Source organism: Psammomys obesus, unplaced genomic scaffold (genome assembly GCF_907164565.1).
Source record: "Psammomys obesus unplaced genomic scaffold, mPsaObe1.curated_primary_1811, whole genome shotgun sequence".
Taxonomy (NCBI): Eukaryota; Metazoa; Chordata; class Mammalia; order Rodentia; family Muridae; genus Psammomys; species Psammomys obesus.
The window spans coordinates 22704050-22727696 of NW_026596040.1; the positions used below are offsets into that span (position 1 = coordinate 22704050).

The 23647-nt window shown below is 46.6% G+C and overlaps 1 protein-coding gene across 2 annotated transcripts in view; it reads right to left on the reverse strand.

The window, feature by feature from the left end:
• Positions 1 to 305: 305 nt before the first annotated feature.
• Positions 306 to 23647, reverse strand: part of Afap1l1 (actin filament associated protein 1 like 1) — a 59064-nt gene continuing 35722 nt past the window's right edge. The window contains exons 9-19 of one of the 2 annotated variants that reach the window (XM_055622850.1): positions 22096 to 22188; positions 19166 to 19259; positions 18795 to 18944; positions 17200 to 17411; positions 14665 to 14810; positions 14197 to 14269; positions 13074 to 13185; positions 9990 to 10154; positions 7464 to 7642; positions 5250 to 5378; positions 306 to 2468 (exon numbers count right to left, since the gene is read on the reverse strand). In XM_055622850.1, the coding sequence (XP_055478825.1) occupies positions 2445 to 2468; positions 5250 to 5378; positions 7464 to 7642; positions 9990 to 10154; positions 13074 to 13185; positions 14197 to 14269; positions 14665 to 14810; positions 17200 to 17411; positions 18795 to 18944; positions 19166 to 19259; positions 22096 to 22188 (1377 nt within the window). In that variant the 3' untranslated portion in view covers positions 306 to 2444. Of the gene's footprint in view, positions 2469 to 5249; positions 5382 to 7463; positions 7643 to 9989; positions 10155 to 13073; positions 13186 to 14196; positions 14270 to 14664; positions 14811 to 17199; positions 17412 to 18794; positions 18945 to 19165; positions 19260 to 22095; positions 22189 to 23647 lie in introns of both variants that reach the window. The other variant, XM_055622849.1, reaches the window with a different exon arrangement.

Consider the following 23647-nt stretch of genomic DNA (forward strand, 5'->3'; position numbering starts at 1 on the left):
TGTGTAGTTCTGGTTGGCCTAAAACTGGCTAACCTTGAATTTGACTTTTATTCATGTATTTATTAGGTACAAGTATGCTTCTGAATGGAGATCCACAGAAGAAATGGAAATGTGGAGTTAGGAATTAAGGGTTCTAGAATCACACCGAACTACAAACAAACAAACAAACAAATAAATAAATGAATGAATGAATAAATGAATGAATGAATGAATGAATAAATGTTCTTTTGACTGATCTCACAGAATCTTAGTGTAAAGTACTGGCATAATGCTTAGAAAGGCAATAAATACAGGGCTAGCTACTATTAAAAAATTTTTTTAAACATTTATTTAGAGTGTGTGCGCACATGCACAGTGTTTAGGTACAGGTGGGCAAGAGTGCCAAAAAGTGGAGGGCAGAGGCTATTTATGGGAATTAGTTCTCTCCTTCCTTTCAGCATGTGGGTTCTGAGGATCAAACTCAGGTCCTCAGACTTGGCAGCAAGCTCCTTTACACCCTCTGAGTCATCTTGCTTGATTCTGGATACACTATTTAAAAGACAAGAGAAAAATGCTGGACCTCTTCTTCAAAAATGGCTAAGGAGAAACATTTTCTAGAAGGTGGGCACTAGATGTGCTCTGAAAATGGGCTTGAGGAGACAAAGGCTTAGTGCTTGGCAGGTGGTATGTCCTCATGATGATTACTGATGCAGGACCCTTCTTTGAGTTTAAGATCTACTTGTGGGAAAGGCATTTAACCCTAAAATAACTGCCCAAGAAAGGATGTAATGGATACTTAAGACACAGTGGTGGGCACCATTGCAGAATATACATCTTTTTAAAAAGCACTGGCAACCCAAATGTGGGCTCTTTGTCACTGAAGACACAGGTGGAATTTGGAATGAAAACCTTCCCTTTGGAGTAGATGCCTTTTGATACCTGTTACTATTTAAATCATTTTTTTTCTTTTAAAGAAAGAACAAAGGATCAGACATTTCTCATCTTATTGATATTAAAGTCTACCCGTGACTTGGTATTTTCAACTTGAAACAACATAGAAGACGCTCCCCATTAATTATCTCATTAAATACCCACCAGGAGTCTTGGGAAGAGTATACAATCACTTAGCCTGTTCTCACAATGAGAACCAGAGGGGTTGAACTACTTTGCTGAGATGATCCTTCAGTTAGCAGCAGACAGCCCTACCTGGGACCCAGGGCAGTGAGCCCTAATGTACATGTCCTACCAGTGAGGTGACCTACCAGGGAGGTGACTGGTGGGGTGATTTTCCTGCTGTGGTCTCCAGCTACTTCAAAGGCTGGTAAGGTTTCGGTAAGGCTGAAGTATGGTAAGCCTTAGGTGGGCAACATTTCAAGGCTGGCAAACCATCCACTGCTTATTCTGAGACACACAGTGCCAGCTATGCTCTGACCTCTAAGAGCTGAACAGTTTCATCTTTATTGGAGATGAATACATTAAAAAAACAGACCCAAAAGCCCAGTGTTGAGACAGTTATGAGTGGCATAGAAAGAGGGTGCCTAGGATGTAAGGTTTAGAAAAATCAAGTGTTTGGAAAAGGCTTAGCACCCCTGGGGCACCATCCTGTTGGCTTTCCTTAATATTCTCACTTTGCAGCAGATAAGGAAACAGGTTTGTGGGCCTTCTAGTACAAGATGAAGACTCCTTGGGCTAAAGACTTAGTCTCCAACCACAGTCTCGGGAGCCTCAAAGTCACATTAAATAGGCAAGGACTTGACTGACAGCAAATGACTCCACCCTCTAGTGCATGCAACAGTGTGTTGGCATGAGAACTCCATACTTTTGCCACTGTGAGTTTAAAATGTGCCAGCGGATCAACTGTCTTTACCCTCTGAATTCTCAGATATTCTGATTTTAGAATATTTAAACCTGGAAGGTTCTAGTGGCTTTAGTCTGCCTGGCTCTAAGACAGATGAAGAACGACTGTGGAATTTTTATGTTCTCAATAGCTTTTGCTCATTGTTGTGCAGGCAAGGATATATTAATTGTCCAGCCCATTATTCATGCCCTGAGATTGTCTGTAATGCCCAGTAGGAATGCTTGCCTGAGGGTGATCAGGTGACAGTGTTTTCTTTCATCAGACACTAGCAGGGCTTCAACACTGTCTTCCTTTGCCTTAAGGACTGAGACTGGGATTGGGATGCCAGGAAAGGATGGAATGACTTATGCGCTTTCATTGCTTCAGAAGGCAAAGATACTAACATAATCTTTACAACTCTGCACACTTCTATCTCCTGCTACTCCCACCTCCACACTTTGAAAAGCCTGAAGGATGCCTCCACTTTTCCCTTCCCACAAGCCCTAAAATCATGCAGTCAAGCTGGTCTTTTGGGTGCCCCAGTCTTTTCTTGATGTCTCTGTGAAGAAAGCATTTCCTTCTTAGATGGACAAGCTGATATTCCTTCAGGATGGGATTCTCACCCTTTCTAGGTCTTCTTCATTTCCCATTCCTAAAGCACAGAAAGATGAGAAAAATCAGTTTGTTGAATGTTCTAGTGGGAGTGTAGATAGGAATACTCACTCATTGCACTCTTGTGTGAATAGCTCCCTGGGGCCCTAATCCTCGGTCTCTCTGTAGCTTTAAGTCCCTTTCTCTATTCTCAGCAAAGTGGTCAAGATAGGTTTTTGTTGTGTTGTGGTGATGACAAGGTTTCACTGTGTAGATCAGGCTGGCCTCAAACTTACGGTGATCCTCCTGCCTCAGCCTCTACAGTACTGGGATTACATACCTAGCCAGGATATTTTTTAAGTGTTTTACTGATTTATTTTATGTGTTTGAGTGTTTTGCTTGCATGTCTGTCTGTGCGCCATGTGTGTGCCTTCTGATGGAGGTCAGAAGAGATGACATCAGATGCCTTGGTAATGGAGTTACACATGATTGTAAGTAGCCATGTAGGTGCTGGGAACTGAACCCAAGTCCTCTGCAAAGACAACTGTTCTTAACCACTGAGCCATCTTTCCAAATCCCAGAATGGCCTTTGAAAAATGCACTTGGTATTAAAAAAAAATTGCTCAAGCTGGGCAGTGGTGGCACATGCCTTTAATCCCAGCACCTGGGAGGCAAAGGCAGGCATATCTTGAGTTTGAGGCCAGCCTGGTCTACAGAGCAAGTTCGAGGACAGCCAGGACTTCATAGAGAAGCCTGTCTTGAAAAAAAAAAAAAAAAACATCAAAAAAAAAAACAACCCCAAAAGTCTGCTCAAATCTTCCCAGTATATTAAACCCATAGTTCCTCCACTGGCCTGAGGTCTATACATGAGGAACTGGCTGTAGTCTAGTGACACAGTCTGTCTCACCTGCTTTCATACAGCCTGTCAACTAAGAGTTTTTGTCACATTTCCAAGGTCTGGGAAAAATAACAGAAGAATAACAGTATTTTGTGACAAGTGATACAGAATTGAAATTTCAGTGCCCATAAGTAAAGCTTTACTGGGAGACAGTAATACTCTTCATGTGTTAGTTATCGGCTGGGGCTGCTTTGTAGACGTGAAACAAACTATATAGCCTACAAAATCTAAAATATTTCCTGTGAGGGTCTTTTCCCCTCACAGGAAAGGTTTGTTAGCTCCTGGGCCTAGCTGCTGTGGCCTGGCCATTCCTTCTTGGGTCTCACTCTTAGTACATATGCTCACCCTTCTGCCTGATTGTCCACGAACAAGCAACTTGTCACATGCTTTTCTCTTTCTGGATTACCCTTCCCTCCAACCCCATCTGACTCCCTCACACTCTGCTTGTCTATGACCCACTGCAAAGGCATTTGCTATCAATGATTAAAATGACCACCCCAACCACTTGTCACATTTCCTCCTCTTCCCCTGCTTAATTTTACTTCAAAGTACTTACTATGGCCTGGCTTCATAGTCTTCATTTCTGTATGCATGTGAGGTATTATCTTCCCAAATCCACCAGGGAAAGAAAGACTTGTTTGGGCTCCTTGCTATGTACCGTTTGTTTTGTTTTTTATTTTTTGAGACAAGATTTCTCTGTGTTGTTCTAGCTGTCCTAGAACTCTGTAGACCAGGCTGGCCTTGAGATCCACCTGCCTCTGCCTCCCAAGTGCTGAGATTAAAGCACAGGCGCTCACCACCATGCCCAGATGTAGATTTTCATCTTAAAGAAGAGAAAATCCATTGGACTCCATACCTTTTGGTTGAGATTAAACTACCCAAGAAGATGTCAGTATTAGTTTCCCATGAGGCTTACTGGGCACTCTGGCTGAGCTTAATATCTTCTTCTTATTATTTTTAGAGATAGGGTCTTACTACATAGTGTTAGCTCTATTAAAAGAAGAATGAGACTGGTCAACCGATCTTCTATGCAAGAGGTTTATTAGGTGGATATGGAGGGAGTGGGGGAACAGGCCATGATGGGGAGAGAGAAAGAAAGGGAAAGGGGGTGCTGAGAGAGAGAGAGAGCGCGCGCGCGAGAGAGAGAGAAATGAGAGAGTAAGAGTTAGAGGAGGAGAGTAAGAGAGTGACCACGTGTCGGGGTTGTCCCTTTAAGGGGCAAGGTAATGCCTTCCAGGTGTGGCTACCTGGGCAGCGACACATGATGACATCATAAGTTGCTGGGTAACCCAGCAGCAGGTTGTGTTCCAAAATACTAACACATAGTCCACGCTGGTCTAGAAATTGTGATTCCCCCTGTCAGATGCTAGGATTGCAGGCATGTGATATGCCCAGTGCTGAACATTTGTTTTTCAGTTCCACACCATCTTACCTGTATCAGTTTACCAGAAAATCCTGAAATAGGCATATTTTCTAGGTGTTTTGGCACAAACTGACTTGGTGTCAAAATCTGATGTAAAGTGTTTTCTGCTCTATGGTGTGTGTTCTTATAACCTACTATAGAGTGATTTGTGTCTTGAGAAATGTGTTGGAATACATAATGCCTTTCTAAAGCCCCAAATGTTCTTAACAGCTGTCTCCAAGAATTACAGAGGAAAGGTTGAGGACCAGCTTCATAAAGTGAGCCCTGAGCCTGTCTGCCCTTGTGTTGGTTCCTTGCTTAGCCTTGGGCCAGCTCCACTACCCGACCATGTCTCCTTACTACCTCGAAATGCTGACAGAAACCAGATGACAGCGTGATAGAGCCATGTCAGTGAGGACTCTGGCTTTACTGTATGGCTATCTAGCAGTTCCCTGTCTTTCTCCCTAGGCAGTGTTCTGGGATAGGTTCTGTATAAAGAGATCCAGAGGTGTGACTTGCCATTAACTCAGATCTTGGTTTACCTTGGCCTTCTGTAGCACCCTTCCTTGGTTGGAGGTTACAATGGATGGACTCCTCTTTCTCAGCTCAGAAACACAGTTGACAGGGAGAGATTGCTCTGGGACATTGCTTTGGGGTTTATTTGTAGTTTCCTGCTAATGGCAAACAAAGTAAAACCGTTAAGTAGGTGAGATACAGTGCTGGCTATTTGAATCCAACCTACCCTTAGAAAGATGAGTGAACTTTAAATTAGAAAGCACTAGACAAACATGCCAGCTGAACAGGGCAGGGGGTGGGGTTGGCCAGAATATGCTGAGGCCTTTGGAGTAAAGAGAGTGACAGGCAAAAATCACAGAACCCTCTCCATGCAGCAGGCAGGCCTTTTATGAGTGGGTTTTCCCACAAGCCTGTGATGTAGGTACTCTTACTTAATCACCCCATTTTATAGATGAAATCAGGAAGATCAAGTTTCTGTGCATGGTCACAAAGTTTCTTAGTATGAGAGATGAGACTCAAATCCTGTAGCTGCAGTTTCTTTTGGGTGGTGCTGCTAGGGATTAAACACAGAGCTTCACACATATGTGCTTAAAATAACTTCTCTCTGGTATTCTGTCTTATTTTCAATTCTATCCTCACTGTTAAATCTTCCAGCTAATTGCTTAATATTCAGCTGCATAAGTGTTTGTGCTGTCTACTTTCTTCTTTTTGGTTTTTCAAGACAGGTTTCTTTGTGTATCCTTGGCTGTCCTACACTCACTTTGCAGACCAGGCTGGCCTCGACCTCACAGAGATCTGCCTGCCTCTGCCTCCCTAAGTGCTGGGATTACGGGTGTGCACCACTGTGCCTGTGCTGTCTACTTTTATGTTAACTTTACACAAGCTTCTGAGCAGAGGGAGCCTCAGGTGAGAAAATGCCTCCATAAGATCCAGCTGTAAGGTATTTTCTTAACTAGTGGTTGACGTGCGACCCACCCACTGCAGTTGGGCTGGTGGCCCTGGTTCTATAAGAAAGCAGGCTGAGCAAGCCAGAGGGAAACTAGTAAACCTCGTGGCCTCTGCATCAGCTCCTGCCTCCAGGTTCCTGTCCTGTCTGAGTTCCTGTCCTGGCTTCCTTCTAGGATGGATTTTGATGTGGAAGTATAAGCCAAATACAAACCCTTTCCTTTCCAACTTGCTTTTTGGTAATGATGTTTCATTATAGCAATAGTACTCTACCAAAGGCAGTGTGAAATCCTAACAGCTAACTCTGCAAGAATTTAAAAAAGAATTAATTTTTCTATCTCCAAAGGATATCAAAAGGACTCAAGGAAAACATTGAGTGTGCAGCTGAGCAGCAGCAGCTGGGATGAAGGAATGGGTTCTTGCCGTTTCCCTAGCCCTCTATGAATTAGGCTCCATCTGTAAAACGAGGCTAGCAGTACCCCGAAAGAGAGGAAGTGTTGGGTGGCTTCAGATCATAGGCTGTGGTCTGCCCATATAGAGTGGCTTGAAACACAGTTCCCAATGACAACTGATACTTATCAGACAAGTCAGTGTTGTGTGAGAGCAGGGAAGGCATTTAATTAATCAGAAACCCAACACTTTGCTATACTCCAATCATCCTGACTCTGCATGAGGCTAAGGATATGATAAACACTGTCTAACTCTTGTGGGTTGTTTTTGGTGCCAATGGTCTCATGCCTCATACATGCCAGGCATGGGCTTTATTGCACTATAACCCTATTCTATCCCTCAATTAAAAAAAAAAAGATTTATTTATTTTTTATACAGTATTCTGCTTGCATGTGTGCCTGCAGGCCAGAAGAGGGCACCAGATCTCATTATAGATGGTTATGAGCCACCATGTGGTTGCTGGGAATTGAACTCAGGACATTTGGGGGAAAAGCCAGTGCTCTTAACCCCTAAGTCATCTCTCCAGACGACCCCTCACTTTTTAATAAACACATTAAATTACTTGCGGCAGGAGACACATTCTATGAATAAGGACACACACATGTATGTTCTCTTTCTATTCCTCTCTCTGTTTGTCTCTCTCTCTAGTGGTTCAGTGCTATGCAGATGAAGAATGGATATGACCATTGGCAGTTTATAGCAGTGCATCCTAATGGGGAATCCTGGGACAGCTGGCGTTTTCTGGAGACACTTCTGTCATAGCGAAGTGAGAATAAACATGGTGGGGTATGCACGGTGTGAGGAGCTCGGAAGTGGCTGCCCCACGGAGACGACACTGGACTCACCTGGCTCTTACTCTTGCTGCTCACAGACAGGCCCAGGGCCGGGCCCCCTGCCAGGGACTGTTGCAAGCGCTCCTTCACAGCCACCAGCTTCAGCTCCAGGTCGATCCTCTGTTCTTCCTTCGCACGACACTGTGCTTCCACAGTGGCCACAGCCTCCTCCAAAGCCTTCATCTTTGCTCCTGAGTCCAGAGACACTGATGAGAAAGTGAGCGGGGGCCTCATGCCCTCTCTGTCTTTTCTGGAGGGCCTTTCTAGCACTACAGCTTCAGTTAGAAGATGGACTTTGAAGTGGGTTGCCAGCCACACTCTGTGGTGTAGCCTTTATCTGCTCGGCCTCCACCTTCGGGAAACAGCACCCTACTATTTCACTGCAGAACCATCGCCACCCTCTCATTCCCTATGTGTTCCTTGAGTGGGTTGGTCCCATGGAACTCGGGCCTGGCCCATAATCACCTCCCATCTTCCATTTACAGTGATGGTTTAGAGCTGGTTCAAATGGAGCGGATGTTGAGATTTTTGGTGGTGGCCACTGGAGTTTCCAGAAGGACTGGGTGAAGGCTTGCACTGTGCGGCCACTATATCACCACAAAGGGGAAATGAATGAAATCATTTGTTTCCCCGCACTTCACCTCACATACCTGAGCGCTCAGTTTTCAGATTGCATTTTTGTTTCTATGCCAGTGTGATTTTGGTTTCTGTGACTTCTGAACTAGAGTCATGATACAGAGCTTTCCACAGAACAGGTTTTTCAGGAGGACCTTGCTGCTTATTTAGTTTAAGCCGAAAAAGTTTCATTACTATTTCTGCCATGTGAAGAAACTCCATTTCTGTGTGTGTACACTGAATTTAAGGGCTTGCACTCAAGGAAGAGATCTGCCATAGAGCTATATCTACAGCTTCCCATTAAAAAAAATCTTAAAAAACAAAACAAAACCCAGGGTCTCATGTAGCCGGGGCTTGCCTCAGACTATACAGTAGAAAATGACCTCAAATTCTGATCATCCTGCCTCCAGAGCTTCAGGATTATGGTATGTGCTGCCATACCTGGTCTACCTGGGGCTTTGTGAATGCCAGAAAGCATTACACCAAAAGCCACAGCTCTAGCTCAGTCCAGGTCTCCCCAACCTTTAACTTACATTAGGTTTTACAGTAATGTTAAATGTGTCCATTCATTGTTTTAGTAGTTGTTTACTGAACTCTTTCTAGCACTGTCCTAGACCTTTGATATGGATCATCAAAGAAAACAGGCAAGGCTCTTTGCTTTTATGGATCTTATTATCTATATGTATGTGACAAACATAAGTAAGAGTAATGAATATAATAAACTTATCTATACTGCAAAGCAGTATTGACAAAAACATTGTCTAGAATAGTTAGTCTGTTTTTTTACCTCTGTAAAGTTCCTGTCATTCATTCATTCATTCATTCATTCATTCATTCATTCATTCATTGGTATGGGAGATAGGATAGTTTGTTCCAAATCATGGCTCTTAATTCTAGAAAGTTCCTACCATATCTCTCTCTCTCTCTCTCTCTCTCTCTCTCTAAGAGGACTGACTCCAGGGTACTGCACATGCTGGACAACTGCTCTACCACTGAGTTACATCTCTAGCCCCCAAAAGTTTTCTTGTACTGAAACCAAATGGCTTTCCTTTGCTATCCTCCTGTGTGTTTATTTTCTCTTTCAATCTCTCTTTCTCTCTTCCCTCTGCCCCCCTCCCATCTCTGTCTCTCTCTGATACATGGTCTCACTAGGCAGCCTTGGCTGTCCTGGAACTTGATATGTAAACCAAGCTAGCTTCCCACTCACAGAGATCCACCTGCCTCTGCCACCTGAGTGCTGGGACTTAGGACATGTTTTGTCATTCCCTGCTCCATGTGTTCATTCTCTAAACCAGAAGTCCTCATGTTAGGCCCACTGTGATCTATGGGTGGGCTCTAAGGTTGGGCTGCTGAATTTGTCTGTACCATTTTGATGTGTATTTTGTTCTTTGGGAAGGGTGCGTAGGTTCTATGCTCCCTAAGGGCTGTGTGTACTTTGTAAGGCAGAACTTCCTGTTCCCGAGAACATGTGGGAGACACCTAGGCAGAAGTGTGGGGAGCTACAAAAAAACACAGTGGAAAATGGGACTAGAGAAGCCCAGAGCAGGCAGGGGCTGGTGAAGTCTCGGGACTTCAGAAGAGGATCCTGGAAAATAGCACTGCTTATCAAACCTAGCATCGGGCTACTGTCTTACATCTGAGTGAATGAATGAAGTCTTACTTCTGAGATGCTGGGGCAATCGTCTGCTCTCCACACTGCTTTGTCTTTTACTGGGGTGCTCTCCACCTCTATCTGAAGCAGTTACTCAACTGCCAGCACTTTCTTGAGTCAGGGTGAATGATAATGAGGAGAGGGAGGAGATCACCTCTCCTGGGTGGGAAACCAGGAAATCTGGGGAAGAGGCTTCCCCTTACTGTTCCAGGACAAGTGCTCAGGGTGAGACCCCCCTGCCTGTGCATTCCGGGCCACACCTCAACAGGTACCTGGGTTGTTCCGAATGGCTTCCTTCAGCGCCTTCTTCTCCTGTCGCAAGGCCATCAGTTCTGTCCGAATCATCTCCTTCTCTTTCTCCAGCCTCTCTTTTTCTACCAGGTATCTACGGGCGTCCTCCTCTGCCCGGTTCTTGCCGTATTTGTATTGGTTGGCACCTGCAGAGATACAGGAAAGCAAGAGCCCCTCAGGTCTGACTGCTGGTGAGGTGCATATGTGGTGTTAGCTTGCCTTTCACCTCAGCTGCACCTATAAAATATGGATGTATAGGTTTAGCGTGAATCTCCTGAGGAAATAAGCAGCAACAGGGAGGCAGCACAGCACAGGGACTCAGAGCCAGGTAGATCAGAGTTTGCATTCATTCTTTACTGGGTGTGTGACTTCAAACAGAAATGATTGGTGTGCTTTTGTCCCTTTCCCCCAAACCTCAGTATCCCTTTGCACAAATAAAGATACTGATAATAGGGCATCTCAGGTGGTAGCTGAGAGGGTACAGGCACCTCAGGTGGAAGCTGCAGGTGGGGCATTAGTATCATATAATAAAATTTTGTGATATGTAACCCATTTTGCTTTGTTAAAAGTGTGCTTTGAATGAGGCAAGTATCTGCAATAAAGGGAGATATTTACATATAATTCAGACAGACCTAGGTCAGTGTCAGGCATTGCTCATTGCATTGCTGGGGAAGGGAAGGTAGGAAGAGAGCTCCAGGAGTGTACTGTAGGTCCAACACAATGGCAGACAGCAAGCAACCAATGCATTGCTTACTCCATGTATGCTACACGCTCAGCCACTTCCTTGAATTTCCCATTTAGCCTTCCTCTACTTTATTATTCACTGTTTAACCTGTTTGGCTCTACTTATTATTAGCTGGGTGTCTTTATTACTCTTTCACAGGCGAGGAAGCCAGGCACAGAAAGGTCCCACAGTTACTGGCACTAGAGGCAAGGTAAACATGTATTTGTCTGACTCTAGCTGATGAGGTCAGAAGCACAGAATCTTTATATATGACATCAGTGGCCTCAGAAGAGAGCAAGCCTATCCAACAGGAAATGGCCCTCACAGACACTATATGCCTGCTGACTTGGACCCCAGCCAGCTACCAAATCTAGGAGAAACGAGCTGTATGTTATCTAGGTTAGGATTTTTGTTACAGCAGACTGAGGACCAGGACAGCTTTCCTCGTGTGTGCCTAATATGTCACCGGACTACACTAGGGGTTTCCATGTGGCTTCTAGTCCCTCCATGTGACTTCAGCAGGCCCTTGGAATGAGGAGGCTGATGAGCCTCAGCCAGACCAGACCCATTCTCACAGATCAATAATTGGCCTTTTGTGAAAGATTTGACTTGAAAATAGGTGTGGGCTTTTACTTTTTTTTTTACATTTTTTTCCCTTTCCTTCCCTTCTTCGCTCCCCCCCTCTCCTTCTCCTTCCCTCTCTCTTTCTTCTTGTTTTTTTGTGACATGGTTTCTTTGCATATTTTGGCTGTCCTAGAACTAGTTCTGTAGACCAGGCTGGCCTCAAACTCACATGATCCTCCTGCTTCTGTCTCCTGAGTGCTGGAATTAGAGGTGTGTGCCATCATGGCCTGGCCATGTTATGATGTCTTTACTCTCACATGTTAACTTCAGTTTTCTCCTTTGCTTATCCATTGACTTTTATTTTGTTATTTTATTTTTTGTTTTTTCAAGACAGTTTCTCACTATGTAGATCAGGCTGGCCTCAGACTCACAGAGATCTGCCTGCCTCTGCCTCCTGAGTTGTGGGATTCAAGGCCAGTTAGTGAGACCTCACTATGCCGATGATTTTTTCATGACAGGGTCTCACTAGTTGCCCTTTTTATTCATGCAGACAAGGCTGGCCTGGAGCTTGCACTGGTTCTCCTTCTCCCCCCCGTGCACTGAGACCGCAGCATGTCTATTACATGAAGCACAATTTTCTATTTCAAAGCCCCGTGTTTCCAGTGCCTGTGTGTGAAGCTTCTCAAGAATGCTCTACATCCCCTTATTCTGAGGGAGTCAGAAAGGAGAAAGGACTTGTTCAAAGTTACAGAGCAAGGTGTCAGCCAAGTGAGGAACAGATCTCCTGAATCCCAAGAGCAATGGTTTATACTAATGCTATGGAGCAAGGGACAGAAAAGTGGCTCCTGAGTCCCTTGTGTGGTATGGAGAGCACGTGGGGACACAGGGATGAGCTGCAGATCTTGTGGTGCTGCTGGTGGACGGTGGAGGGATTGGTTCTCTGCTTACTACTCTAGATCAGAGGCCAAAACTGGGGCTTCTGGAAAAGATAGGCTTAGAGATGAGCTCTCTCTCTCTTTCTCTATGCACACACATTTACATATACCTATATATGCATATATACATTTGAATACTCAACTGTTATACAGACAATACTCATGCAGTATAAAAACATTTAAGTTAGCAGCTAATATTAGAAATTCACATGCTGGGTAGAAGCAGCGCACACCTTTAGTCCCAGCCCTTGGGAGGCAGAGGGAGGCAAGATCTCTGAGTTGGAGGCCAGCCTGTTCCAGGACAGCCAGGGCTATATAGAGATAGCCTATCTCAAGAAAGAAAGTGAGAGAGAGAGAGAGAGAGAGAGAAGGGAGGAAGGAAGGGAGGAAGGAAGAAAAAAGAAAGAAAGGAAAAGAAACAAAACTAAGAATTCACATCAAATTTAACTTCTGGCCTTCTGAATCATCAGTAAATGCTACATGGGTCTCATGGAGAAGCCAAGTAGGGTCTGCCTCTGGAATAGGATGTAAGCACTGTAGTCTCTCTGCCAACCTTCCTCCCCCATTCACCTGCTCTCTGCCCTTTACCACCCTGCTTACGTTGCTACTTTTTTTTTTGTTTCTATTGCTATGCTCAGGACTGGGACCTTAGGTCTCACCACAACCAGCAAGTGCCCCCACACTGCCCAGCCCCCATTACCTTCCTTAAGACAGGTATTTACTGACATACTTGCTGCTTTACTCTCTCATTTTGCAACCTCACTCCTGGGAAAATCTGGTCTTGAGACCTCTGCAATGTTCTACCCTACTGCCCTTCATCAGGAAAAGGTCATAGAACTCACTGGAGGCATGGCGCTTGACTTTGACCTGTGGGTCCGCACGATGGGACTTCTCACTGCAGGAGGAGGCGTGGCGCTTCACCTGAGCCCCACTGGGCCGCTGAGGCTCCTCATCCTGGGCAAGGGGGACAGAGGAAGGAGGTTAAGTACAGTCAGGGTTCAGCCCATTCAGGCAAGGAGCTTCTGGCCGGCACCTTTGTGAGCTTGGTCTTACACAGAGAGACTGGTGCAGCACTCTACAGTTTACAGACCACCTTCACTAGCACTGTCATTTGAACCTCATACCTTTAAGGCAAACTTAAGCCACGGTACTTAGTGAGAGACACAGTAGAAGGCTGGAAACTGTGGGTGGCCTTTTGTCCTCATATCCTTTGAAAACATTCTTCTATTTTCTGAATTGCTAATACACAGTCTTCCCTCAGAAGGGGAGGAGGAAGGGAAGGAGGGAAGCAATGCCATGGATGAGAGGAGCCAATGACAGAAGTAATACAACTTAATAAACTGGCTGCATATTTGTGCCTTCAGGGTATTTCCCATGCTCCAAGTCCAGCCAAAGTGTTGGAAGCCTGGTGTGACACATCATTGTCATATAACATCAAATTCTGAACAGCACTCTTTATTTTTCTGTACAGAACGTTCCACTGTCTGGGCAACTGTGCTAATTGCCTTCTTTTTAAACACAGATCATTTCATTTTGTTCTCAAAACACTCTAGAAGGGACCTATACACCCACGTGGATCTGGGAAGTGAGAAGCAGGATCTGAGAAGCAAGGCCGAGGTCCCTCTGATTGCAGCCTTCATATCTGAGTGGCAAGCCACCCAGCTATTAGCTTCTCTGCAACAGAGTAAAACCTTCAAGTTGCATTCCAGAAATCCTTGGGAAGAACAAAAGGGCAGGCTGGGGATGTAAAGGGGGATCATGGAGGTGAGAGCTCAGTGTGTTATCTGGTTCAGGGTCCTTGCAAGCTCTGTTCCCTGTACTCTAGGTGCTGCCCACCCACACGTGTCTGGGTGCGTTGTGCCTGTCTTCTAGTTCTTCCCCAGGAGAAGGCACGGGGCATGCTGCTGAGGGCTGGCAGGGTGAGTGAAGGCAGTTTCTACCACACTGCTAAGCCGTGGACCGTACCTGCACCTTCTCATAAGGAACCTCATCGTAGACACGGGGCTCGGGCCACTGGTCCTGGCAGGATTGTGCATACCTAGAACATGACAGATATAATGATCTTGGTGACACTCTGTGGCTTATGCTGCCTTCCTGACCTCCCTCATTTGATGTTGGCAGCAATTTTTAATGTAGATCAAAAGGTCATGTGCTTGTGAGGACTACATAGGGATGTGTGAGCCTCACAAGTCTGACAACAGATGGCTCATGCCCACCATCCTTTGTTACGTCTGAAGCCAAGCTCCAGAATGACGAGCATCAGCCAGCCATGCTTCTCCACGCACGGTGATGGGGCCATCCTCCTCAAGGAAGCAGACTTCCTGAACTTGCCCCTCCCCTTCCGGTCCCAGGGCTCAAGGCCGCGTACAGAACCTCGGAAATGGAGCTGAGACAGGAATACCCTGGCAGGAGTGGACAGAGAATCACCCTTACAGGAAGGAGTTGCGCCCAGCACTGACGATGCTGGTTAAGGTCTCCACGTCCACATAGTCGTAGTGCAGTGCCTCCGGGGTGACTTTGGAACCCATTTCCACCAGCAGCAGCCCGAGCCAGCGGCCCATGTCCTCTGAGCAGCTTGCCTGGGGAGAGGAGGCACAGTGGAGTTCACTTTCACACCGTGAAGCCTTCTGCCTGCTTGCTCGTATCAGAGAAACCCACAGTATTTCTAAGTATTCAGTACTTAGGCATGGAAAAAGGATTAGATTAGACACATACAGAAATTTGAGGCTTGGGCTGGAGAGATGGCTCAGTGGTTAAGAGCATTGTCTGTTCTTCCAAAGGACATGGGTTTCATTCCCAGCACCCACATGGCACCTTACAACTGTCTGTAATGCCCATCCCAAGGAATCTGACACTGTCATGCTAATGCACAGAAAATAAAGATAAATGTTTTGTTGTTGTTGTTGTTGTTGTTTTTTTTTTTTTTTAAATCTGAGGCTCCCAAATTCTCTCAAGTATCTACTCAAAAGCTACCTCCTCTGAGGGGTCCTCCTTGATTGATTCTATAAGATGGAATACCCCTACCCACCCTACTCTGGGTTTTTACATCCGACCATTTGGATGTAAAAATATTTACATGTTCTCAAAACTTCCTTTTCTTCTTCCAGGCTGGGGACCAAACCCAGGGCCTTGTGTATTCAAGGCCTGGCTCTACCACTGAGCCACATAACCAGCCTTTTTAAAAAATGCTTTAAAATTGTTTTTATGTTATGACTCCTTTGCCTTCGTGTAAGTACTTGTACTGCACTCATGCCTGGCATCTGCAGAAGGCAGAGAAGGGTATCAGATCTCCTGGAACTGTTACAGATGGTTGTGAGCCACTCTGTGGGTGCTGGGAATCACAACAGGGCTCTCTGCCAAAGCAGCAAGTGCTGTCAACGGCTGAGCCATCTCTCCAACCTCTATATTTATAATTAGTTCTCTAAATAGGAAATTGCTCCTATAACTGAAACTTCTTCTTAGGCTATAATTAACAAAGCATGATAGCACCACGTAGAAGAAAATCCTCAAAAACAAAACAAAACAAAACAACCCCCTCCTGGTTAGTTAAACATACACTTAATTTTGATTTAAAGAGCATTATCATAAAATCAACTTAGTTAGTGTGGTGGTTTGAACAGGAATGACCTCCATAGACTCATGTGTTTGGATGCTTAATCACAGGAAGTGGCACGATTAGGAGGTGTGGCCTTGTTGGAGTAGGTGTGGCCTTGTTGGAGGAAGTGCGTCACTGTGGGGGTGGGCTTTGAGCTCTAATATGCTCAAGCTATGGCCAGAGTGGAATAAAGTCTCCTTCTGCTGCCCAAGTTGTTGAATTCTGAGCTCCTTCTCCAGCACCATGTCTCCTTGCTTGCCACCAGGTTTCCCACCATGATGATAATAGACTAAACCCCTAAAACTGTAAGCCAGCCCGATTAATTATTTTTCTTTGTAAGAGCTGTCATGGTCATGTTGTCTCTTCACAGCAACAAAACCCTAAGACGGCTAGTAATGGCAAACTTGAATAAAGGAATAAGTAAAGCACCCTTTTAAAAGGGGGGGGGGACACCTAGAAAATGGTATAAGTTAAGGGAAATGAGAGACTCAAAAGCAAGGTGCAGACATAATAGTTCTTGAAACTGAAAAACAGGCAGATGGGGAGGCTACTGGCACTCCACTGGGAGCTTTGAAAAGCTGCCCTGGCCTTTGTTTGTCTATAACACAGGGAGGTAGACATCTGAACCTTCCCCTTGTGTCAACATTCTGAGTTCTAAACAGCCAAAGGGCTGTCACATGGAGGGTTGCCTGTGTGCTCTGAACAATCTCAGAGAGGAGGGTGGTGCCGGCAGGTAGGAAGGGTAGTGAGCAAGTACCACATGCCATTGTTCACCACGTGTTTGCTGAGCTCAGTATGCGCTGGACATTGTGCAGGGATCTAGAAAAGTAAATACTGTACAAAAACATGGCTGTGGTCCTGCTAGTACGGAGCCGGAAGGATCTGAACTCAGTGTGGGAAAACTCTTCCTAGGGCCTGGAGTTGCTCAGGGGGAAGGATGGGCCACCTTGAAGCGCAGCGGTTTCTCTGAGGTTGATGACTCTGCGGGGAAGGTTTGAGCGAGAACTCCAGGATCAGATCCCAGTCAGAGCACAGGAGGTGCCTGTTAGACCTGGAACTTTAAGGTCAGGGCAAATAAACAAACCTGGGCTCTAGGATTAGGGCTGCCAGAATTAGGATATAAAAACACAGAGTGCTCTGTTGGGTTTGAACTTCAGATAAATAACATATAACCTTTCAGTCTAGGTGTGTCTCCAAGCTGCCTGGGATACTTTCATAGTAAAAACACGACTCCTTGTTTATCTGGAATTCCAGCATACCCTGGGGTGTCCCCTCTGTTACCTGACAAGCCCTTTGGGTTCCTGTCCCAAAGGTCCTATAGTAGGGTAGCAACCTGACCACCACCCTCGGGGCTCTGAACCCTCTCCTCTCACCTCCAGGATGGCCACCTCCTGCCGATTGCGCAAGATCCGGAAGGCAAATGGGTGCCTGGGTCCAAAACCTGGGGCTACCTCACAGCCCCCGAGGGCAATGGCATTCACGTGGGTATGCAGGTCTGTGCGGTCTTTGTGGAAATAGAGAGTGTTGCACTTGAGGCGGCACCACCGTTCCTTCCAGCCTTGGTTTACCAGCACATTGAGGTAGCCTGGAACGGGAGACAGCGAAATGACCTCTTTATAGCTCCTTGGTTGAAGGCGCTAAGGGCTATCTACACAAACCTTGTGATCTAGCTGGCAGGAAGGCCTGGCACCCCTCCTTTGAGGCTCAGCTGCCTAGCTGTGGGCGCACACTGACGATGCCATTCGCGCATCCTTTCACAGCCTCAAGTGTGCTGGAAGTGACACTACTAGATAAGATGTCCAAGAGCTACAGCTGTCCCCATCATTCCCCAAACTGAATTTGTTGCTGAAAGATGGAAAATGATGGCTGATGCTGGCACCTAGTGGCAGCAGGTAGAAACGACACCATCTAGCCACAGTAAGCATTTGTAAACCTGAGCAAAGGGCTGTGCAGCTGACCGCAGGTGGAGTTAGGAGCTCTGAGCATTATAAGGTTTTTTTGTTTGTTTTGTTTTTGTTTTTTTAAACCACAGCATGCTATGATTCAATGACCGTGAAACATTCCTTTATAGCCATAGTTTTTAAACTAATAGGGTATTTTTGCATATCCAAAATAGATTATTTTATTTTTATTTTTTGCTATGCTGGGATGGAACCCGGGACCTCACACAGCTAGGAAAGTGCTCTGCTGCTGAGACACGCTCCTGTCCCCTTTAAAACAGGTTACAGGGTTACAGTACATGGACCGCATGCACTTGTAGGAAACAAATGATGCCTTCTCTGCCAAACACCTTTTTTTACTAATATGCATTTATCTTAAAAAGTACTTAATATTTTTACTTCTGCTTCCCAATCAGACTAGGCTGTAACCTATATACAGTTACATTTATATGTATACAAACCAGAAAGCTCTGCCTTTCAACGTGCTTGCCCCTCCAAGGAGGCAACTCCAGTCTCTACAAAGAGTTTCCCCACACTGAGTTAAAATCCTTCTGGCTCCATAAAAGCAGCAGCCGTGTTTTTATGTAACTTTTATTTTTCCTAGCTTATAAAGGACAGGATATAAGCCACACACACATCTATATGCGACCTACATACATTTACTGTTGTTTCTTTTTGAGATAGGGTCCATGTACTCCAGGCTGGACTATGGCCTCAAACCTACTATTTAGACACAGATGACCTATAATCTTGAAGTTCTGATCCCAGCAGAGGAAACTGAGGCCTAGGGGTGGACAGTGGTTTGACTGGGTTCACAGGAATCATAGATATGATGGTCATTCACTTTTTCCTTCCAAGGCAACCCTTTCACCCTCAGGAGTGAAGGGATGCATGCCATGGATATTGTCAGAGTGGAGGCCAGCCATCCAGAGGAAAGGGCAGGGACTAAGATGTGGCGAGTCTCCTGGAGTCAGCCCCAGGGGCCTGGGTTCAAGGCGCTGAACCGCCTCCTCTGAGTCTTCACTTACCACAGCAGGGAACCTCATCCACGCTGGACGTCTGCAGGCCCTCAGACAGCGCCTTCTTTTTGGAGAAACTGATGATGCGTGTGATCTTGCGGCCTGCGGCTCTGCTCATGGAGCCCTTCAGTTCAGCCAGGCTGTTCTTCTTCACTTTGCCTGGTGGCACAGGAGTGGTTATAGCGGATGGGGAAGGAGGTCATGGTCCCACTTCTACCCATCTTTGGCCTTCCCAGGAGCCCTTGCAACTTGCCTATAATTACTAGAGTTGAAAGACCCAGAGAGAGGCCTTACTCTGCTCCCCAGGACCTGCTCTGTGTACCTATAGCAAAGTCCCTCCCATTTGACATTCTCCAGCATGGACTAGTGGAAGCTCCTACCATGTTCACAGGCTTCTCGGCGGCTGAGAGTGGAACTGCTGTCATTCATACCCAGGCTGTCAGAGTCTGAGTTCTGTTTCTCTTGGGACAATCTCTGGGGAGGACACAGACAGTGTCACATAGGGGGCACTCTCAGAAGCACTCCCTTATTTACCCAATCTTCCATCAATTCTCCAAGGAGCTGCTATCAAGTATCTGATACCGCACCAATATTATCAGGAAGGTAGCAACGATGGAGACATGGCCATGTCTTCAGGTTACACTCTGATGGAGACAAGGCCATGTCTTCAGGTTACACTCTACAACGGAGTGGAGTCATCAGATACAGTGCATCCATCACAACATACTGGAATAGGTGCTGTATCTGGCAAGGGGCAGGGAGCTGGGCAAGCATTTAAGTGGGATGTGAATGCAACCCAGAAGCACCAGAGGGATGGACAAAAGGGATGCTGAAGAGCCACTGGGCAAGTTGGCCAGGATTAAGTTCCAGAAAGGGATGGACCAAGGCGACATCATAGAGGAAAAGGAATGAGCTACAAGATGTTTTCAAAGGAGTCACCACAAGACCCAATGATCAGCAGAAGTCCATTATAATTCTACCTTGAAGGAGAGGATGAGGAACTGTTACAATACGTAAACCACACGCCACACAACAGGTGTGGTACAGGAAAGTTTATCGTAGGAAGAGTGGGGGAGAGAGGGAGAGGAGATATAGTCTGAGTGAGCCATGAGAGAGACAGACAGACAGTGTGGGAGAGCAAAATGGGGAAGGAGACGGAGGGACAGGCAGAGAATGCAAGAGAGGAGAGAGAGTTAGCAGTAAGAGCCAGGTCTTTTATCCTGGGCCCCTGGTGGCAGTGGCAGGTGATGATTTCAGAGGTTGCTGAGCAACCGCCGGGCTTCCTATATGCCAACAGGAACACACACACACACAACTTTGCTTCCACTATTTTTACTCATTATATCAACAGTGAAACACTCATACCTTCACTGATTAATTATGCCAATTATGCTACTCATATGCTACAAAGGAGGTGGACCAGAAATGATGGAGGAAATCATAATGCTTCTATTACTTATTAGCTGTGGGAAAAATCCTTCTTCCCAAGGCTCTGTCTTCTCATGTCAATTACACTCACTTGAGAAAGCCACTGTGAAGCGCCAGAGAGCTGGCCCACATGAATCTATGAGGTGATTAAGTTGGTTCTGACAACCCATGAAATGCACTACTATCTTGCTTCAAGAAGCTAAACTTGGCCCATCCAGACTTGAGACAGTATTAAATATGAGATCCAGTCCTTCAAGAATATAGAACGATAGTTGTTCAGCCGATTCTGAGAAGGATCCACTAGGCCCAGGGATGGTTTGTGATAAACGCAGTACAAGACAGCAGTGAGGACAAGAGAGGTATGTTTCCCTCAGTTTCTGTGATCCCATGGAAAGAGACCCCCACCAACCCAACACCCCATCTCTTCTTCCATGATAGAAGACTATCATGAGCACGTCAAGTGCCCTCCCCCTGTAGACCCACCACGGCAGAGAACTCCACTGCAGAGCTTGTGTGACTGTTGCTCTATAGAGCCTTTGAGCCGCACCATATCATAGCGGGTATCTGCAAATTCACACCTCTCTTCCAGTGTCCTTTTCCTAAGGGCCTCACTGCTGGCAAAGGCTAAGCATGGGCAGGTTGGGCTTCCCCTTCACTATATACCTGAGACCAAAACCCCGAGGTCTTTCTGACCTCACATCTTTGCTTTTGCTGTTCCCTCCCTTCAGCCCCCTTGGCTCAATTACATCATGTCTACGCTTTAAGGCTCAGCACAGGCAGCCATGCTTCCCAGTACTCCAGCCATCCTAAGCTCCCCCTTCCATTTCCCATCCCTGTCCAGGGCCAGCTCTACGAGTTCCCCATCTCTAGACTAAGCCATACAGTCCACTCAATCCCAGTTTCTCTGCTCTGCTGCCCATTCCCGCTGCTAGAGCATCTTTATTTTATTTTATTTTTTGCCTTTCTTGATCCTTGTCTGAAGCAACTTGACTTCCTTAGGAGCATGCCTCTGAGACAGGAGCATGCCTCGCTGACACACACTCACCAGGAACCTGGCACTACCTCATTTGGCTTGAACCCAGAGCAGCAGTTACAACACAGTCTGACTGTTTTGCCTCACACCTGCCTGACCACTGGGCTGTAGGCGTAGTGAGGTCAGGGGTCATACGGGTTTCTGCACAGGGCCTGGTTTGGGTGGAGCCTGCCTACAGAATTTGCCCAGTGGCTGTTCAGGGTGCTCCGTTGCAACAGAAGAGCCCTCAAGAGCCAGCCTGTGTGGGCTTAACCTCTATCTCTGTCCCCTCGTTACTACTGGACTTGGTGTTGCAGTTTTCTCTTTGGAAAATCGGTCTCCAACACAAGCATTCCAGAAGTGGGGCTTCTGAGAGGAGACTGGCTCCTAAGGGCTTTTCTTCCAGTGGGATTACTCACCGCTAAAATTAACTCTCTGAAACTGAGGGGAGGCAACAGAACGGGTTAGGCCAGGTATGAGAGAAGCTACACCTGGTCCCTTCCTCCCTCTCTGTCTGCTTTGCCTTTTATGAGGTGAGCTGCACTGCCTGCCTACACGTTTCCCACCCCTTCCTACTATTGCAATAGAGCACCCCGACGCTGCTCAGCCCCACTCAAGGCCTGTAGCTCGCAGCTGCCAGCTGACTGTGGGCTGAGCCAGAATAAATCTCTCCTCCTTTAGTTCTTAGGGCAGGCAGGTTGTCAGAGGCTAAGGTCTGAGTAACAGGCACTTGCCACTTTGCTGCTGAACTTGTATGGTGCCACAGGGGTGTGTGTGTGTGTGTGTGTGTGTGTGTCTTCACCACCAAGCTGTGACCTGTGCCTAGTGCCCACTACTTTACCCAGAGGAGATGACTGGAGATAGACATACCTTGTCCTGATCCAGCTTGCACAGGAAGACTGGGGATCTAGGGGCCTCCAAGCCCTCGGCTCCCCCAATAGGCCGGCTGACCTCTCGGATAACCTAGGAAAGGGACATACAGCTGGGAACAGGCACAACAGCTCAGGGGACAGAAGCATGGCTGGTGTTTGTGGGATCAAGACTGTTGTGAGGCGGTTTGGGGCCACCAGGAGGCAGAGTAGGGCTGAAATAGTCATCTCCATAAATGTGGCTGTGTTAGTCTTTCCAAAAGGGCTTTTTACATTCCTAAGAACACGGCTCTCGGCTCTCCGCTGCAGAGTGAGCCTGGGAAGAGTGGCGTGAATCTTGAAGACTCCCAGTGGTGAGGGGCCTGCTTATATGAGGGCTAGGACTTTTATCACAGCCTGCAGGAGCCTGGGGGCATCACCTTGCTGCCAGTGACAGGGAAATTGCCTCAGCGGTGTCCTTTTCACTTACTCAAGGTTGTTAGAATAAGCTTGCAGGTGATAAAATTTAAAAAGCCACTACCTAAACTGGGCTTGGTGTTGCACATCTCCCAGCACTCGTAAGGCAGAGGCAGGTGGATCTCCAAGTTTGTGGCCAGCCTGGTCTGCCAAGTGAGTTAGGACAGCCAGGGCTACACAGAGAAACCCTGTCTCAAAAAAACCCCAAAACCCAAACCAAAGGGCACCATCTGATGCTCATCTAGAGAACAGCATTTATCCCCCCAGGAGTCTGTGATCCTCAAGTTACAGCAGAGATGGTTTGACTCAGGGAGATGAAGGCTCTGCTGGGGGCAGCAGGACCCCTCAGTAGGCTATGTATCTGCCTGGCTGTAAACCTCGGGCTACACTACAGAGGACCAGAATGGCCTGGCAGATCCCTTTGAACTCTGGGCCTAACGCTCCACTCCAGCTTCCGACTTTTATGGAGCCTGAAGCTTGAGGCTCCCGAAGGCATGTTCTCTCCCCTTCCTTCCCCTCTGGACACAAAAGTAAGGACAAGAATACCAAACATTCCAGGGGGGAGAGCTGGTTATCACCGGAAGGAAGGGAGAAGGGAGGAGGGGGTAAAAGGAGGGGCTTGGCTTTATTGTTCCAACAGGAAGATGGGAGAGGAGAGCAGGGCATCTGGTGGAGTGGAGGGATGGAGGGTCTGCTGGAAGGGACTGGGGGCAGGGTAGTGCCACCATCACCATCATCAGAAACTAACCAGCACTACTGTTTACTTACTGCCTGGCCGGCAGGCTCTGGGCTAGCTGGCGTGTTGAATCCTTAAAAGAACCATTTAACAGGAGAGAAAACCAAGACAGAGGAAAGTAATGTCATTTGCAGATCTCACAGCCAGCGAATGCTATTTAAGCTGCAGAACTTGAACTCAAATCCATGTATTAAAGAAAATCCCTTGTCATCACTATACCACCATGCCTATTTTGAAGTAGATCTACTTAGCTTCAAATTTTGGCCCCAGTCGCTTGATGCCCTAGTCTGTGATCTTTGGAAATCGCATTAGGTTCTTTGTGCCTCAGTTTACCCACCTTTGAATGTAAGTAACAACAGCC